General features: G+C 40.2%; 1 protein-coding gene across 1 annotated transcript in view; it reads right to left on the bottom strand.

The window, feature by feature from the left end:
- Nucleotides 1-18,354, bottom strand: part of atp6v0a1b (ATPase H+ transporting V0 subunit a1b) — a 67,845-nt gene extending 49,491 nt beyond the window's left edge. Inside the window, exons 1-5 of the mRNA XM_026924114.3 lie at nucleotides 18,247-18,354; nucleotides 9,245-9,440; nucleotides 7,307-7,385; nucleotides 6,894-6,991; nucleotides 6,600-6,728 (exon numbers count right to left, since the gene is read on the bottom strand). Of these exons, the coding sequence (XP_026779915.2) occupies nucleotides 6,600-6,728; nucleotides 6,894-6,991; nucleotides 7,307-7,385; nucleotides 9,245-9,361 (423 nt within the window). The 5' untranslated portion in view covers nucleotides 9,362-9,440; nucleotides 18,247-18,354. The remainder of the gene's footprint in view (nucleotides 1-6,599; nucleotides 6,729-6,893; nucleotides 6,992-7,306; nucleotides 7,386-9,244; nucleotides 9,441-18,246) is intronic.
- Between the last annotated feature and the right edge of the window lie 207 nt (nucleotides 18,355-18,561).

The raw sequence follows: 18,561 nt of genomic DNA, 5'->3' as shown, positions 1-18,561 counted from the left end.
AGATATTCGATGCAAGTGAAGGTGGCCATCATTTGGCTGAAAAAAAACAGAACTATCAGAGAGATAGCAGAAACTTTAGGAGTGGCCCGAGTCAACAATTTGGTACATTCTTAAAAAGAAAGAATGCACTGACGAGCTCAGCAACACCAAAAGACCTGGAAAGCCACGGAAGACAACTAAAGTGGATGATCACAGAATTCTTTCCTTGTTGATGAAAAACCCCTTCACAATATCTAGCCAAGTCAAGAATTCTCTGGTGAAAGTAGGCATATCATTGTCAAAGTCTACAATCAAGAGACACCTTAATGAATTTAAATATAGATGGTTTAACTCAAGATGCAAACTACTGGAAACACTCAAGAACAGAAAGTCCAGATAAGAATTTAAAAAAGCCTGACCAGTTCTGATGCAAGATTAACTTGTACCAGGATGATGGGAAAAGAAGAGTATGAAGAAGGAAACGAAGGGCTTGTGATCCAAAGCATACCACATCATCGGTCAAATATGTAGAGGCAGTGTTATGACATGGGCATGTATGGCTGCCAGTGGAACTGGGTCATTGGTGTTTATTGATGAAGTGACTGCTAATAGAAGTAGCAGGATGAATTTTTAAGTGTACAGAGCTATACCTTCTGACCAGATTCAGTTAAATGCTGCAAAACTGATACTTCACAGTATATATGGATACTGACCCAAAACGTACCACGAAAGCAATCCAAAAGCTACTTAAGGCAAAGAAATTAAATGTTCTTAAATGTCTGATGACCTCAACCCAGTTGAGCATTCTTTTCACTTACTGAAGACAAAACTGAAAGCAGAAAGACCCACAAACAAGCAGCAACTGAAGACAGCTGCAGTAAAGGCCTGGCAAAGCATCTCAAGGGAGGAAACTCAGCATCTGATGATGTCCATGGGTTCCAGACTTCAGGCAGTCATTGACTGCAAAGGATTTGCATCCAAGTATTAAAAATAATTCTAATATTTATGATTATGTTAGTTTGTCCAATTACTTTTGAGTCTGTGAATTTGGGACTCAAATAAAATGGAATAAAATGGCTGTAATTCCTAAACGGTTATTGCATGTTTATACTGATCAGCCATAATATATACACACATATATATATATATATATATATATGTATACATACATTATATATATATATATATATACTGATCAGCCGTAACTAAAAACAATGAAAGGTAACGTGAACAACATTGGTCATCTTGTTACAGTGGCATCTGTCAAAGGGTAGGATATACAGTCAGGTCCATAAATATGAAATGAACAAGATGTGCTTTAACTGCAGACTGTCAGCTTTAATTTGAGGGTATTTACATCCAAATCAGGTGAACGGTGTAGGAATTACAACAGTTTGCATATGTGCCTCCCACTTGTTAAGGGACCAAAAGTAATGGGACAGAATAATAATCATAAATCAAACTTTCACTTTTTAATAGTTGGTTGCAAATCCTTTGCAGTCAATTATGGCCCGAAGTCTGGAACGCATAGACATCACCAGACGCTGGGTTTCATCCCTGGTGATGCTCTGCCAGGCCTCTACTGCAACTGTCTTCAGTTCCTGCTTGTTCTTGGGGCATTTTCCCTTCAGTTTTGTCTTCAGCAAGTGAAATGCATGCTCAATCGGATTCAGGTCAGGTGATTGCCATCACCTGCAGGTCATACATGCCCACGCCATGACACTACCACCACCATGCTTCACTGATGAGGTGGTATGCTTAGGATCATGAGCAGTTCCGTTCCTTCTCCATACTCTTCTCTTCCCATCACTCTGGTACAAGTTGATCTTGGTCTCATCTGTCCATAGGATGTTGTTCAAGAACTGCGAAGGCTTTTTTAGATGTCGTTTGGCAAACTCTAATCTGGCCTTCCTGTTTTTGAGGCTCACCAATGGTTTACATCTTGTGGTGAACCCTCTGTATTCACTCTGGTGAAGTCTTCTCTTGATTGTCGACTTTGACACACATACACCTACCTCCTGGAGAGTGTTCTTGATCTGGCCAACTGTTGTGAAGGGTGTTTTCTTCACCAGGGAAAGAATTCTTCGGTCATCCACCACAGTTGTTTTCCGTGGTCTTCCGGGTCTTTTGGTGTTGCTGAGCTCACCGGTGCGTTCCTTCTTTTTAAGAATGTTCCAAACAGTTTTTTTGGCCACGCCTAATGTTTTTGCTATCTCTCTGATGGGTTTGTTTTGTTTTTTCAGCCTAATGATGGCTTGCTTCACTGATAGTGACAGGTTTTTGGATATCATCTTGAGAGTTGACAGCAACAGATTCCAAATGCAAATAGCACACTTGAAATGAACTCTGGACCTTTTATCTGCTCATTGTAATTGGGATAATGAGGGAATAACACACACCTGGCCATGGAACACCTGAGAAGCCAATTGTCCCATCACGTTTGGTCCCTTAACAAGTGGGAGGCACATATGCAAACTGTTGTAATTCCTACATCGTTCACCTGATTTGGATGTAAATACCCTCAAATTAAAGCTGACAGTCTGCAGTTAAAGCACATCTTGTTCATTTCATTTGAAATCCATTGTGGTGGTGTATAGAGCCAAAAATGTTAGAATTGTGTCAATGTCCCAATATTTATGGACCTGACTGTATCAGGCAGCAAGTGAACAGTCCGTTCTTGAAGTTGATATGGTGGAAGCAGGAAAAATCGGCAAATGTAAGGATCTGATTGACTTTGACAAGGGCCAAACTGTGATGGCTAGATGACTAGGTCAGAGAATCTCCAAAATGGCAGGTCTTGTGGGTTGTTCCCAGTATGCAGTGATTAGTACCTAACAAAAACCTAACAAGGAAGGACAACCAGTGAACTAGCGACAGAGTCACTGGCGCCCAAGGCTCATTGATGCACGTGGGGAGCAAAGGCTAGCCTGTCTGCTCTGATCCCACAAAAGAGGTACTGTAGCATGAATTGCTGAAAAAGTTAATGCTGGCTATGATAGATAGGTGTCAGAATACACAGTGCATCACAGCCTGCTGCATATGGGGCAGACCAGTCAGAGTGCCCTTGCTGATCCCTGTCCACTGCAGAAAGCACCTACAATGAAGCAATTGAAGTCCAGGTGGCCTGGTCTGATGAATCACGTTTTCTTTTACATCATGTGGAAGGCTGAGTCCTTGTGCGTCGTTTACCTGAGTGAGAGATGGCACCAGGATGCACTATGGAAGAAGGCAAGCCGGTGAAGGCAGTGTGATGCTCTGGGCAATGTTCTGCTGGGAAACCTTAGGTCCTGGCATTCATGTGTATGTTACTTTGACATGTACCACAAGTACTCCCCTTCATGGCAATGGTATTCCCTGATAGCAGTGGCCTCCTTTAGCAAGATAATGCGCACTGCCACACTGCAAAAATTGCTCAGGAATGGTTTGAGGAGCATGACAAAGAGTTTGAGGTGTTGACTTGGCCTCCAAATTCCCCAGATCTCAATCCGATCAAGCAGCTAACCTGCTTTTAGACAGCGGATCCCCTTTATGCTGCTCCCTGACAAACAGGTGGTCAGTGACCTGCCAGCTGGCCTTCATTTTTCACCTGCTTTTTATGCATATTCTCACCTGCAAGCACAGATAGGATGATGGGTAGAAATGGTGTGTTTGGCCACTGCATGACATGTTTATACTCTGGTCCTCAACCTAGACATACCAACCAGTAACACATACAAGTGCCAACCAGTAACACATACAATTCATCTACTTGCCTGGCCATAGTGATCTAGACCCAGAAGAAACACTTCTAGTCGACTATGCAAAAACTCTAAAACTATAATTTTATGTGGTGTGGTCTGCTGTGCCACAGTGACCCATTCATCTAGGACAGAATGTCTGGTCTGATGGGTAGGGCCTGTCAGTAACGTTAAAAAAACGTGGAATCTTTGTCTATTCAGTCAGAATGGGTTCTTTCAGCAACATTTGGTTATCTTTTGAATGTATTGCCCTGTCATCCACAACAGTGCCAACAGGGGGAAGGCATACTGCCATTGATTTGGCCAATTGTGAACCACAGTGATTTACAGATTCATTGACTTCTGCTTAACCATAGGTGTTTCAAAGTAACTGAACCACCTTCTTGCTTGTCTGCCAACCCTCACGTATAGGCCTGCCGTGAGACATCGTGCACAACACGCACATGGGCAAATGTGAGACCCATCTTTAATTTTGCCAATATAGCCTTAACACGAGCCTATAGAGCATTCAGTGCTGTAGTGGTGCACATACTTTTCACTTTGATCTTCAGTGTCCTTTTTTGTCGAGATATCTGCACTTTCTTCTGAAGTGGGCCTCAAGTTCAGAGAATGAGAAGCAGTCACTGATAGCACATCAGGGTCTATCTTTGTATCCAATGTAGCTGTTCTAGTGTCCCTCGAGCTCTGTACTTCAATGTGCTGTTGTTTTTCTGTCAACAGCTTTCACATTTCGCACGTGCTGTCTGCCAGCTCCTCTGCCGTATCTACAGTTTGCTGCTCTCCTTGTTTTAGCCATGCCACACCAGAGTAAGGTTATGAATAGACAGCAATATTTTCATATATTATTATATATTTCCATGTATTATTATATATCCATATATTTCCATACAAAGTGGCCTCAAAAAGTACTTGGACACTTAAGCCATCCTTACAAGTGTATGAATTTCACTTCATTAGAAAACATATCAAATCAAGTGTCATTTATTTTAAAGAAAGATACCACAAACACACTTTTCAAATAAAATAGCCCCCCCCCCGCCCCCCCCCGCCAAAAAAAAAAAAAGATCGTTCTGATTAAAAATATAAAAAATAATAGATATAGTCTTCAAAATTCGGACACTTAAAATTATTCTGGTCGTCACAGTTAATCCAAAGTTAATGTGATGAACTTCACCATGTCGTTACTTTGCTAGGGGAACCTGTGTGAAATTGACTACGTGCATCCTGGGTCCATATCTTGGACGTGCATATCTTGGGTCCAGTTGTCGAAAGTAATTGCATGACAAATGACTAAGAAGAGAAAAGTAAGTTTTGAGAAAAGGTATAGCATCATCTGTTTGTTTATGAATGAATGAAAACAGACAATCTACAGGCAGACCCAGAAAGACCACTAGCAGACTGGGCAGGATAATTGTGAATAAAATCAGGTGAGAAACAGCAGCAAGAATTGCTTCAGACATCAGTGAAAATAACCAGATACAACTACAGCACAAACTATTTAAAACAGGGTCAACGAGCATGGGTACAGAGGGAGGGTAATGCATCAGAAACCATTCATCAGCCTCAAGAATAAAAATGCAAGAATGAAATTTTCAAAAGAACATGCACAGAAAGACAACAGAATTAACTTTCTTATTTTCAGATGAATCCAATTTAACTTGGATGGATCTGTTAGTACAGGCTACCATCAGGTTATCAGATTGTGTAGAGAAAGCCAGGAGAAGAATTCCAATCAAACTGCACTAAGGCTACTGTAAAGCATGGAGGTGGCTAGGGCTGTTTTTACTACAGGGTTGTTGGTGAGCTTGTGTTCACTGGTGGCATCCTGATCTCAGAAGTGTACATAGGCATCTTTGATGCAACCTTGCAGATATCAGTGAAAAAGGTATTCAGGCAATAGAAGTGGATTTTTCAGAAGGATAAATCGCCAAAGCATACCAGCCTGCTTTTGAAAGAATTCTGACCTAAACTTTATAGAGTATCTATGTGATGCAATGTAGAAAAAATTGTTGATAGACAATGCTCTAATGTGGATGAACTGAAAGTTGTTGGTTGAAACTTGGAAGAAACTTCCACCACAACTGTTACTGAAGCTGCTTGATTCCATGCCCAGATGTTGTCCAGAAGTTCTGCGAAACAAAGGATGGCAAACTAAATACCAGAACATTGTAATATTTTTTTTTTGTCTAATTTTGAACGGTATACATTATTTTTATTTATTTTTGGGGAATGGTTTGTTTTTGCTTGAAAGGTGTATTTGTGTTATCTTTCTTTAAAACAAATTCCATTTGTTTTCACATGTCATTTTCTAATGCAGAGAAATTCATACATTTGTAATTGTGGCTTAAGTGTCCAAATACTTTTTGACATTAAGTCCAGGAAATAAGCAGCTGGGACAACTCTACTAGTTCCTGTGGAAACCACCTCGGTCATCTGGACTGAAACGAAGTAAAACCAAAGTTATATGTCGTGTCTCTGTTGCTCTCAGGTTGAAAAAAATGTTGAAAAACAGGCAGTGCTTAGCTTCAACTTCAAAGAAAAGGAGACACAGTAAATATGAATGTGGAAGCAGTTTTGGAAACATGAACATTATGGAAACCGGTCACTTGTGCAGCTCACAGCATGTGAATATGTTTACTAAGCAACAATATCATGCTACTGATAAAAAGTCACAGGTCATCATTAACTGATCTTTTCATGCAAAATAGGCAATAGTAGCTACACTAGGCTTCTGTGCATATCAGATCATGACACACACTCAGAGTACTTGATGTTCAAGTAAATATTTTTCAAAAGCACTAGTGCAAATCTCTCCTATAATCTGCATTAGTGATGTTGTTGCTAAATCAATATTTGACCAAGTCTAATAATCAAAGACCAGACCTCATCAAAGAACTGCTGGGTACGTCTTAGAATGTGCTTTAACTCAGTCAGCTCCAGGAAATTCTTCTTCAGGGCCTCTTGGTTGGTGTTGATTTCCTTCAGTTCATTCTCCAGCTTCTCAAAAGTTGCCTAGAGATCCAAAATGAAAATGCAAAAAATTTGGAAAACTGATTGGTATACCCAAATACCATTGTCATAGCTGATTTTAATTATAAGTATAAAACTTCTTAGAAGGTTCAAATGTTTATACTCACAGTACATAATAGTACATTAGAAAATCAAATAAACATAGACCTCAAGATCGATCATGTCTCGTGGAAATGGTACTTCTGGATTTTCACCAGTGTCCACAATGGGGATGTTGGCTTTCTTAATCTCTTTCTCCACAAACCCTGTGGAAAAATGGCATCAACATGTTCTGTAACTCATTAGGACAGGCTCACCAATTTTTCAACATTTCATAAAATGTCCTCATCCCAAGGACAAGGTAAAAAGGGGCACCGAGTTAAACTCTCTTAGAAGCTAAACTCTAAGAAGAAGCTAAACTCTCTTAGAACAGACTTCTGTTGTCCACCTCAAAACCAAGTATGAATATCCATACATTGGACTATTCAAAATGAATGACACACATTCCCTTCAAAGAGAACCAATTTTCCCTTTTGCAAAATATCCTTAGAGTGTCATTAAAGTTGTTGTATGTGACTCACGCAGCTTTCTATCCATCTCCTCACAACGCCGCACTTCATTCACAAACTTCCTCTGGAACACGTTCACATCAGGGTTGAGCTACAAAAGAGGTTGATGACATGGTTAGTTACTTTGCTTTCAAGGCTAGCAGAGAATTGAAGAGACCTATAATTGTATTGTGAGCATTGTATTAAAATATTTTTAATACAATTAATCTTATTACTGTGCTTGCTAGTAAAGAACAATATTAAATTTTTTAATAATAATAATAATAATAATAATAATAATACTTCCTATGGTAGCCTATGGCAGCTCGTAGAACGTTTCATACAGTTTTTATGAAATTTGGCACAGTGATAGAGGATAGTCTCAGTTACCTTCACAGCAATTTTGGTGTATGCCACTCAAGCCCTCTAGTGCCACCAATAGGGCAAATTTGGACATATGTTTACAATAATATCTCCATAACTGAATGTCGAAGAAATGTGATTACACCTTCTTCTTGATTCTTTGGGTTAAGCCAAGTTCAACAGAAGATGGTAATCTCTGCCATATTGAATTTTCTGCCATTTTGAATTTTTTTAAAATAGTTTCTTCTCATTTTCTCCTACAAATTTGGTTCCATCATCAGCCATCATTTTAGTCTATCCCGCAAAATGTTGTTCCTTTGATTTTTGATATATGAGATGGTTTGTCCATAACATGTGAATGAATTTGATGGCAAAGCCACCACACAAGAAGTGAAGGCATATCTCAACAGACTGATAAATGGCTGTTACTCAGATTTTTGATTTACAGGACAGTTTGTCCATAATGTGCAAATGAATTTCATGGTGAAGCTGCCAAACAGAAAAATGAGGGCATATGACAGCAACTGTATGATGTATACTTTGTAGATAACCGAAGGACCTCATCATGAGGGTCTCCAAGAAGTTTTGTCTTAATTCACCTCTCAGTGGCACTGTAATTTGCAAATTCATAACTTTTTGTACCACTCAACATCAAATCAATATTCTTGTTTCTGTTGATTCCCTTCTGAGTGCTGGTGATCTAAGGAAATTGCAATTTTTCAAACAGGAAGTTGGCCATTTTGAATTATAACAAAAAACTGTTTATTTGCTTCTTCTACCACAAATTTTACTGAACAAACCTGAACAAAAGTTGTTTCTCAGAGTTTTGATATGATGGATAGTTTCTCCATAATGCTAAAATGAATTTGATGGTGAACTTACCAAACAGGAAATGAGGGCATATCTCAGCAACAGTGTAATGTAATTTGACCAAACTTTGGAGATGAGTAAATTACCTTGTCCTAAAGGACACTAAAAACTTTTGTCCTAATCCCTCTAGGGTGCACTATAATTCACAAGTTAGTTAAACTGCTCATAATTTTTATACTGTCTTCCTCCATTGTTATCGGGTGGAGACAGAAAGTGCTTGGCCCCGTTAATTGCTGCTTGCAGCTATATTTAGACTTAGGTCTGTCCTCAGTTCCTGCATGATCCATCCTGATGCTCTACTTCTGCTGGGGGCTTCCTTCACCAGAAAATTACTTGCTTCTGCTGAGGATGGCCCCGCATGGCTAAGATTGCCATCTCAACCATTATTCGGGGCATAACTTCATTGGATAATACAGATTTAAGGATAAAATCTAAAAGGAAATTTTAAAAAGATCCTGATGCTTATACTGAAGATCTTCTTAAAATACTCAGTACTGTTTGGCTTTATAGCATACAGTTTTGAAGAGTAATTACTCATAATTTCACTTGTTATGCTGTACAGAGCTTTTTAATTTAAAATATTTCTTTCTTTAACATGAATCTTAATCCATTCCTTTCATCTCCTTGCAAGCACAATATTTCCCTCAGGAAGTGCATATCTAATTACATTTCAACAATAAACAATGAGCAAATTCACCACCCTCTACTAAATACCCTACTAAATACTTGAATACTCACATCTCTGAACTGTACCATTCCCAGTTCCCCCAGTTCACTGACACAACAATATGCAGCCTCAGACTGCAGGAAGAGCTGGGCTAGGGTCATCTCTTCACTACGGAATAGCTCTCCCATTGTGCTCCACTGCACACACAGTTAACACAGCGGAAAGAAATAAGGCTCCCGAGTCTACCGCCAACACAGAGGAGAAAGCCTGGGGGAAAAGACACATTGCTGAAGGGTAGTTTATTAGCATTCGCATACAGAACATAAATTAGATTTTAAAGTTTATTTGATAAAATTGTTCATTCAGTTCAACCGAATTAGTTGTTAAGAGTCCTCTAGCCCCATATCTACCCACAGACTTTGAAATCATTCCATCTTCCCCCAATTTACATGTACATATGCAAGGTGTATATTCAAGTGCTAATGTTCATGATTGTGGTAATCAATGATAAAATACATGAACTTTGTCATTATTTTGTGGGTATCAAACCACATTTCTCATCTGCCTGAGTCATCTGCTAAGAGGGGAATCCGAATGGGTATTTCTATAAAGGTACACATATTTACACATGGGTTAAGCAGGCCTAAGTAATTTTTCGAGGCTGACAGATTTTTCTTGAATAGAAGTGTCCAAGACGTGGTTTTTCTATAGCATCTAGACTACTACCTTTAAAATCAACCACTCACCTTTAAGCCTGAAAAAAAAATCAGGGATAGCAAATGCAGACTGAACATGGAAATTGCATTTATTTTCTCATTTTCTGTCAAATGCAACACAAAGTTTATAAAAGCGAGAGGTAATTTTAAAATTGAAAACTAAAAAAGACAAATATGATGATATATGAATGAGAAAATGGCACGCATTGAAATAAATGTTATAGGAGTCTAGTATATTGTCAATATATTGCTGCATGAATAGTCTTAGTTGTAATTATCACAATCACTGCAAATTTGTTTTAATTTAACAATATAACTTCCATGCTCATTATTCAGAAAGTTATGATCCAGCTGCATTATTTTTTCACATTGCCTGCTGAGGATTACTTGTTGGCACAACTTAATGAGGATACGAGATACTACACTGAGGTCAGGAAATTGTAATGTGTGCGCAGGATGTAGGGTATTTTAAAACGTTTTTCATTCTCTATTAGGAAATGTTAAATTAATAAAATAATGGCAGTGTTTTTGTTAATTTGTTGCACTCCCTGTAAAGAAAGCATGCTGATGGTTTGAAGGATAATTTGTTTAGTGTATTTACAGCCCAAAATGTTGGGATAGTATGCCACCGCGGTTGTCTGGACACCGGATAATTGCCGGGAGGAGGTGTTTTTACACCTGGACACCTTCTATACATGTGCACATGTGCCAAGACCTTACAGTGAAGTCACATGGTATCTGGAAAAATAAACTTGTCAAAGGCCGTCATTCCCTGGAACCTCCTCGGCACACGCTGGCTCCGAGTGACAGGGATGAGGAATCCTGGTGGTTAACTTGTATTCACCCCTCCTAACCATCAGGGGGCAGGGTTTTAATACCTGCTATAGCAGTAAGTCATTAGGAACCAACTCACCCTAAGAATGAGTGGAAGCATGTTTGGACTCATTCCACTGGGAGGAGCTATATCGATCTTAAAGAACTTGTAAAGGGTGCACGGTGATACAAAGGTAGCAGTGGCACAGACCTCCTGGAATAACGCACCTATGTATTGCCCATGCTTCACATGGAATGACATCTTAGGGCAGGGGCCTAACACCTGGCCTGTTTTTTGGCTATGCACTGCCAAGTCTGCTGAGCCAGGGGAGCAGCTGGGTTCATGCCACCATAACAGCTGATCTGGTGATCGAATTGGTGCTGTCCAGTTCAGGTAATAAGGCACACACTGGGCACAGCAAGGATCATTCAGGTGGTTCCCCTTCATGTAATACCACAAGGTTAATCAATTGATTCTCAAATATGAACCCTGGATTGAGCCACAGGGTTACTCCCACATCAAGAATGGGGCCTTCTGAGAAATCCATTTAAACATCCCATACCATAAGAGTAGGATCTGAGTGACACAATCACATGGGTGAGGTCCCAGTCTGGGCTCTTCGGACAGTGCAATGGGCAGAGGCAGCTCACATCCTACAGAAAGGTTGCAACAAATTTATAAGTGCCTAGTGAAATACCATCTCTAGCACTGCCATGAACAGCAATAGCTGCTATTAGCTGCCTAGCAGTTCCTGCAGAAGACTAAGACTATTGGCAGTGGACATTGTACTGGATCCATCTGATGAATCACACAATCATACACCATTCAAGGAACTTGACTGCATAAAATACTAGGGCCTTTTGAGGTTAATACCATTTCCTGCATTGCTGGATGACATTCTATGGTCTGCACTTCCTTCTAAGGGGCCATACACACACACACACACACACACACTATATATATATATATATATATATATATATATATATATATATATATATATATATATATATACACTATATTACCAAAAGTATTCGGTCACCCATCCAAATGATCAGAATCAGGTGTCCTAATCACTTGGCCTGGCCACAGGTGTATAAAATCAAGCACTTAGGCATGCAAACTGTTTTTACAAACATTTGTGAAAGAATCAGCCGCTCTCAGGAGCTCAGTGAATTCCAGCGTGGAACTGTCATAGGATGCCACCTGTGCAACAAATCCAGTCGTGAAATTTCCTCGCTCCTAAATATTCCACAGTCAACTGTCAGCTTTATCATAACAAAATAGAAGAGTTTGGGAACAACAGCAACTCAGCCACGAAGTGGTAGGCCACATAAACTGACGGAGAGGGGTCAGCGGATGCTGAAGCGCATAGTGCAAAGAGGTCGTCGACTTTCTACACAGTCAATTGCTACAGAGCTCCAAACTTCATGTGACCTTAAGATTAGCCCAAGTACAGTACGCAGAGAGCTTCATGGAATGGGTTTCCATGGCCGAGCAGCTGCATCCAAGCCACACATCACCAAGTGCAATGCAAAGCATCGGATGCAGTGGTGTAAAGCACGCCGCCACTGGACTCTAGAGCAGTGGAGACGCGTTCTCTGGAGTGATGAATCACGCTTTTCCATCTGGCAATCTGATGGACGAGTCTGGGTTTGGAGGTTGCCAGGAGAACGGTACATTTCGGACTGCATTGTGCCGAGTGTGAAATTTGGTGGAGGAGGAATTATGGTGTGGGGTTGTTTTTCAGGAGTTGGGCTTGGCCCCTTAGTTCCAGTGAAAGGAACTTTGAATGCTTCAGGATACCAAAACATTTTGGACAATTCCATCCTCCCAACCTTGTGGGAACAGTTTGGAGCGGGCCCCTTCCTCTTCCAACATGACTGTGCACCAGTGCACAAAGCAAGCTCCATAAAGACATGGATGACAGAGTCTGGTGTGGATGAACTTGACTGGCCTGCACAGAGTCCTGACCTGAACCCGATAGAACACCTTTGGGATGAATTAGAGCGGAGACTGAGAGCCAGGCCTTCTCGACCAACATCAGTGTGTGACCTCACCAATGCGCTTTTGGAAGAATGGTCAAAAATTATTATAAACACACTCCTCAACCTTGTGGACAGCCTTCCCAGAAGAGTTGAAGCTGTAATAGCTGCAAAAGGTGGACCGACATCATATTGAACCCTATGGGTTAGGAATGGGATGGCACTTAAGTTCATATGTGAGTCAAGGCAGGTGACCGAATACTTTTGGTAATATAGTGTATATATATATGTGTGTGTGTGTGTGTGTGTGTGTGTGTGTGTGTCCTGGCTGAGGGTGCCAAATTGTTTCTTCTAACAAAGACAAGAAGTCTTTCTAAGAGGCAACGTGCCAAGACATCCCATCATGTGACACCACTTGAGGACTTCTTGTACCAACTGAAGTGATCCATCTGACCTCATGCCTACCCGGTGGTTGATATACCTGACTGTCACAACATTGTCCAAACAGACTAGCACATTGTGGCGTCTCATCACTATTGGGTGAGCCAGTGAGGGAAGCTTCTGTGGTGATTAACTCCCTCCAATGGGGTGCACTTGATGAGGATGCACAAATGAGGATGCACTTCTGTCTGTTCTAGCTGGAGTTTAGCCATAGGCCGATGACCCAATTTTGAAAGCTCCTTATCTCTGGCAGCCTTAAATGAACTACTGCTACAGCTGCAGTCAGCAACCCAAGCATCCTTAGCAGTAGCCACTTCGTCACAAAATAGCCTGCACAAATTTGCTTCACAAGCAAAATGGTGCTCATCACACATTTGGATGGCGTGGCTATCGTTCACAATGAATCTAGCTCCATGCTGATGAATTGCGCTGTCTCTTTCAATACTAAGGAGGTTTTCTTCCAAATTACCATGAGACCAGATGCAATGTGTGCATGTGAATGTGTCTTGGGTGACCTGTTCCATGTTAGGGGCACACATGAGCCAAGCATCCAGTTACAGCAGTGACCTTATTCCTCTTGCTACCAGAATGATAGTGCTACCAGAGTGATAGGGCTTCCTGCATGCACCACATTCATGAATATCCTTGGTGCTAAAGAGTAGCCATTGGGTAGAACTTTGAATTGGAATGCCTGTCCATTGATGGTGAACCTCAGAAAACATCTGTGTTCCAGAGCAATGGGAAAATGGAAGTATTAATTAATATAGGCTTGCCCCTGGATTGAGTGAGCACTGAAGGGCTCAGTTCTAATCATTTAGTGTCCCCCAAGATTGACAAGACCTGTGCGGCTAATTATTCTATGAGCTAGGTCATGATTAATTAGAAATGCCACATGTCCACTCTACTCGTTTTTGTTTATCTCTAGATTGTGAGACCTGTATTCTCCTAACTAGGGCTTCTTGGCCTCAGGCCCAAAGAGTGACGCTAGTATATAGAACAAGGACAAATTCTGTAGAGTTGTCTTGCATGCATGTGATAGCTTTCACAGAGCTAACCATACCTGGCATAGGCTAAGTATCAACTAAGCCGCCCTGCATCCTGGCCCAAGTGTCATACTGTCAGGAATGCCATTTCATCAGTTTCATCAGTTTCATCACAGAGGAATCAATGGCTGCTGACTGGAGTGAGTGAGCCAGTATGAGCAGCAAAATTGCCAGTGTGCTGCCAGTGCATGCCATGTGGCATCTCAAATGCCTTTGCAAAATATCATCTGAGCACATGTGATTGGTGCTTGGACAGTGTGCATCTGTGTGCAGCACCTCATCTGGTGAAACCACCACCAAGGTGATGCAAGCATTGATGATTGGCATGTGGCCCAGGCTGACTTGCTCATTAACAGTCACTAAAATGCATACCTCTAGAAGACAGCACAGTGTGAGCAGAGAAGCTCAGAGGTGGAGTCCCTCTGCATTAATTGAGAGGTAAGTACCATTATTAACTGAAATATGTTATAGAAAATATTTTACAGATACTCATACGGTCAGCATGTGATAAGTTCTAGATGGTAAGGTCTTCAAGTCAATATTGCACAAGATAAAAGCGCTGAAGTCCAAAGTTAGAATTGCATGTAACTGAGACCCCAAACTCCACCCTGTGTATATAACGTTCATGTAACTTTCAAATAATGCTTAAGTCTGTCTAGGGTCTGAATACAGATATGCACAATTTCTGTATTAATACTCACTAAATATACAGTATATACAGTCAAGTCCATAAATATTTGGACAGTGACACAATTTTCATAATTCTGCTTCTGTACACCACCACAATGGATTTGAAATGAAGCAATCAAGATGTGATTGAAGTATAGACTTTCAGCTTTTATTCAAGGGGTAACCTATTAAGGAATTACAGCCATTTTTTTAGAGTCCCTCTATTTTCACAGGATCAATAATAATTGGACAAACTAACATAATCATAAATATTAGGATTATTTTTAATACTTGGATGCAAATCCTTTGCAGTCAATGACTGCCTGAAGTCTCGAACCCATGGACATCATCACCTGGCTTTGCCAGGCCTTTACTGCAGCTGCCTTCAGTTGCTGCCTGGTTGTTAAGTCAAGTGGGTTTTTATTGTCATTCCTCTATATAGCTTGTATACACTGGAACAAAATGTAATTTCTCCAGGACCATGGTGCAACACAGAACAGTACGCAAGACTACATAAAGTGCAATACACAACAGCGTGTGATGAGTGCAGGACAATAAATACACTGAACAGGATAATAAATACACAGGACAATAAATACACAGTACATGGGCTCTAAACTGTAAACTATTTTGTAGCATAGCAGCAATCAGTATAACAGCAATAATGGCAGCAAAAACGAGTTCCATAATAAAAAGCCTCTGAGGCAGCTTTGTGAAGTGCAGGTGTGCAGTGGTATAGTATCATGCTGGGTTAGGTGTTTTACTAGCCCAGGTGAGCACTAGGAGGCAGCAGGGTGAGTTATCTGACTGCCTCAGGGAAGGCACAGATGCTTCTGTATCTTCTGCCAGATGGCAGGAGGGTGAAGAATCCATGAGAGGCGTGAGAGGGGTTGTCCACAATACTGGTTGCTTTGCAGATGCAGTGGTTGTTTTATGAGGTGTTGATGGTGGGTAGAGAGACTCCGATGATCTTTTTGGCTGTTCTCACAATTCGCTGTAGGGTCTTGTAGTCAGAGGCTGTGCAGTTCGCATACCATGCGGTGAGACAGCTGGTCAGGGTGCTCTCTATCATCGCTCTGTAAAAGGTGGTGAAAATGGGAGGGGGGAAGTTTGGCTCTATTCAGCCTCCGTCATAAGTGGAGGTGCTCCTGGGCCTTCTTGTCTAGGCAGGTGGCACTGAGAGTCAACAATCATCTCTTTAGTCTTATCAACATTAAGAGATAGATTGTTGTCTCTATACCATTCTGCGAGCTGGATCACCTCTCTCTACACGCTGACTCATCATCGTTGCTGATGAGGCTCACAACTGCAGAGTCATCTGCAAACTTGAAGATTAACAGTCTAATCTGGCTTTCCTGTTCTTGAATGTTACCAGTGGTTTGCACTTTGTTGTAAACCCTTTGTATTTACATTCATGAAGGTGTCTCTTGATTGTAGATTTTGACAATGATATGCCTACCTTCTCCAGAGTATTCTTGACTTCTGTTGATGTTGTGAAGGGTTTTTCTTCACCAAGGAAAGGATTCTGCGATCATTCACTTTAGTTGTCTTCCGTGGTCTTCCAGGCCTTTTGATGTTGTTGAGCTCACCAGTGCTTTCTTTTTTTTTTAAAGAATGTACCCAACTGTTGATTTGGCCACACCTAAGGTTTTTGCTATCTCTCTTATAGATTTATGTTGTTTTTTCAGTCTAATGATGGCCTCCTTCACTCGCATTGAGATCTCCTTGGACTTCATATTGGTGGCTCCAGTCGAACAGCTGCCAAATGCCAACTCAATACGTGATATCAACTCCAGACCTTTTATATGCTTCATTTGTCTTGAAGTAATGAGGGAATGGACCACACCTGGTCCATTAACTTCTTGTCAGTCAATTGTCCAAATACCTTTGAGCCCCTGAAAATGGAAGTACTTTGCTTAAAATGGCTGTAATTCCTAAATGGTAAATGCCATATTTTTGTGGAACCTCTTAAAATAAAGCTGAAAGTCTACACTTCGATCACATCTTGATTGTTTTATTTCAAATCCATTGTGGTGGTGTATAAAGGCAAAATCACAAAAACTCTGTCATTGTCCAAATACTTCCAGACCTAACTGTACATATATATATATATATATATATATATATATATATATATATATATATATATATATATATATATATATATATACACATACATACAGCTATAGTAAAGACATTTGGGTTTGAAATCAAATGATGAATAAGAGATAGAATTTCAGCTTTCATTTCCTAATATTCACAGCTAGATGTGTTAACCTGGAACACCTCTTGTCTGAACCTACCCATTTTTCAAGCAATCAAAAATACTGGATTATGTCACTGCAAGGTGTTTCTTGTTGTGCCCTGTTAGACTGATTAAACAATTATTAGCTCTGAATGTCTTTGTTTGAGCTCTGGGTTTCGCCTGTGAAGACTGCATTTGTTGCATTTGTTGTTAAAAAGGAAAAACATGAAAACCAGAGAGCTGTCATTCTGAGAAAAGCATGCCAATTTGAAATAATCAGATAATATAATAAGAAGTAATAATTGGGGTGAATACTTTGTGGAGGTGTATACTTTGCAGAGTATATTTGTTATTACATGTTTTGCTTTACATTTATGTTATATTAAATTTATTAGAGTGCTTTGTTATATACTTTTTAAAAATAACAACCCTATAAAAGCCAAACAGTAATTAAAGTTAATTATTTGTTCACTGTTGATAGATTCTGTATGTGCATTACTACATTACAATTACAAAAGCATAAGTCAGCAGCCAAGACAATTAAATAGTTAATTCCAGTTAGGCCGATGTGTGAGACAGTTAATCGTCAGAATTTCACAAAAATGTGACCTGCTATGATAAAACATCTATGCATCAATGAGAACCGTCAAACAACGAAAAAAATGAAAGAAAAAAAATTAGTTACACAATCAGGGAATCTAACGTTTCCTGTTAAAGCCATCGAAGCACAAAGCCGCAGCATCCTCCTCTGAGACACAGCGTCCTTGACGCTCCAAGGACGCCATTGCTCGCTTCCGCTTTCCTGAAAATATATGCTAAGTAACGAAATTCTGAATACCACTGTTGTAGAATATGTTTTATATCCCGTATAAAGTATGTCTATTAGAGACATCAGTTCTATTCAATTATACACAGCAATAAAAAAAACATGAAGGTTGATGCCAAAGATGACGATGTGATACAAGTAGTTTAGACAGAATTCAGACAGAATTACGGTTCAGGTTTCACAGTGTAGCGGTCCTCTCTGATGTAGATATGTACAGGCTAGCACAGGACAATGGGAGTGAACAGTGAAATGCAGCATACGCTGAGACATTGATATGACCACACGGTATATCCAATTTAAATGTTTTTTTTTTTTCAAATATAAATTTGCTTACCTTTATAGGGAGGATGCTTTCAGTCCTGGACCGCTCTCCGCCTGCTCCCTGCTCCTTAGTGAACGGATGACGGTGACGTCACTAGTTCGGCGAGAATTAACCACGTGATCAGATTATTCCCAGTAAGAAATAGCAGCGCCACTGATAGCAACCAAACACTTTCTGATGATTGTGTGGGGTTTCCTCATCTCTGCGAATATCCTATATTAGGTTGTTTGTTGCCTCTTTTATGTATGTAAAGCTACATAGATATTGGCCATTGCATGCTTCTTTTTATTTTTCTGGATAGCTTAAGACGAATGTAGCGGTATTGTA

The sequence above is a fragment of the Pangasianodon hypophthalmus genome, chromosome 22 (genome assembly GCF_027358585.1).
Source record: "Pangasianodon hypophthalmus isolate fPanHyp1 chromosome 22, fPanHyp1.pri, whole genome shotgun sequence".
In the NCBI taxonomy this organism is placed as follows: Eukaryota; Metazoa; Chordata; class Actinopteri; order Siluriformes; family Pangasiidae; genus Pangasianodon; species Pangasianodon hypophthalmus.
This window is presented reverse-complemented; position numbering and strand designations above follow the sequence as displayed.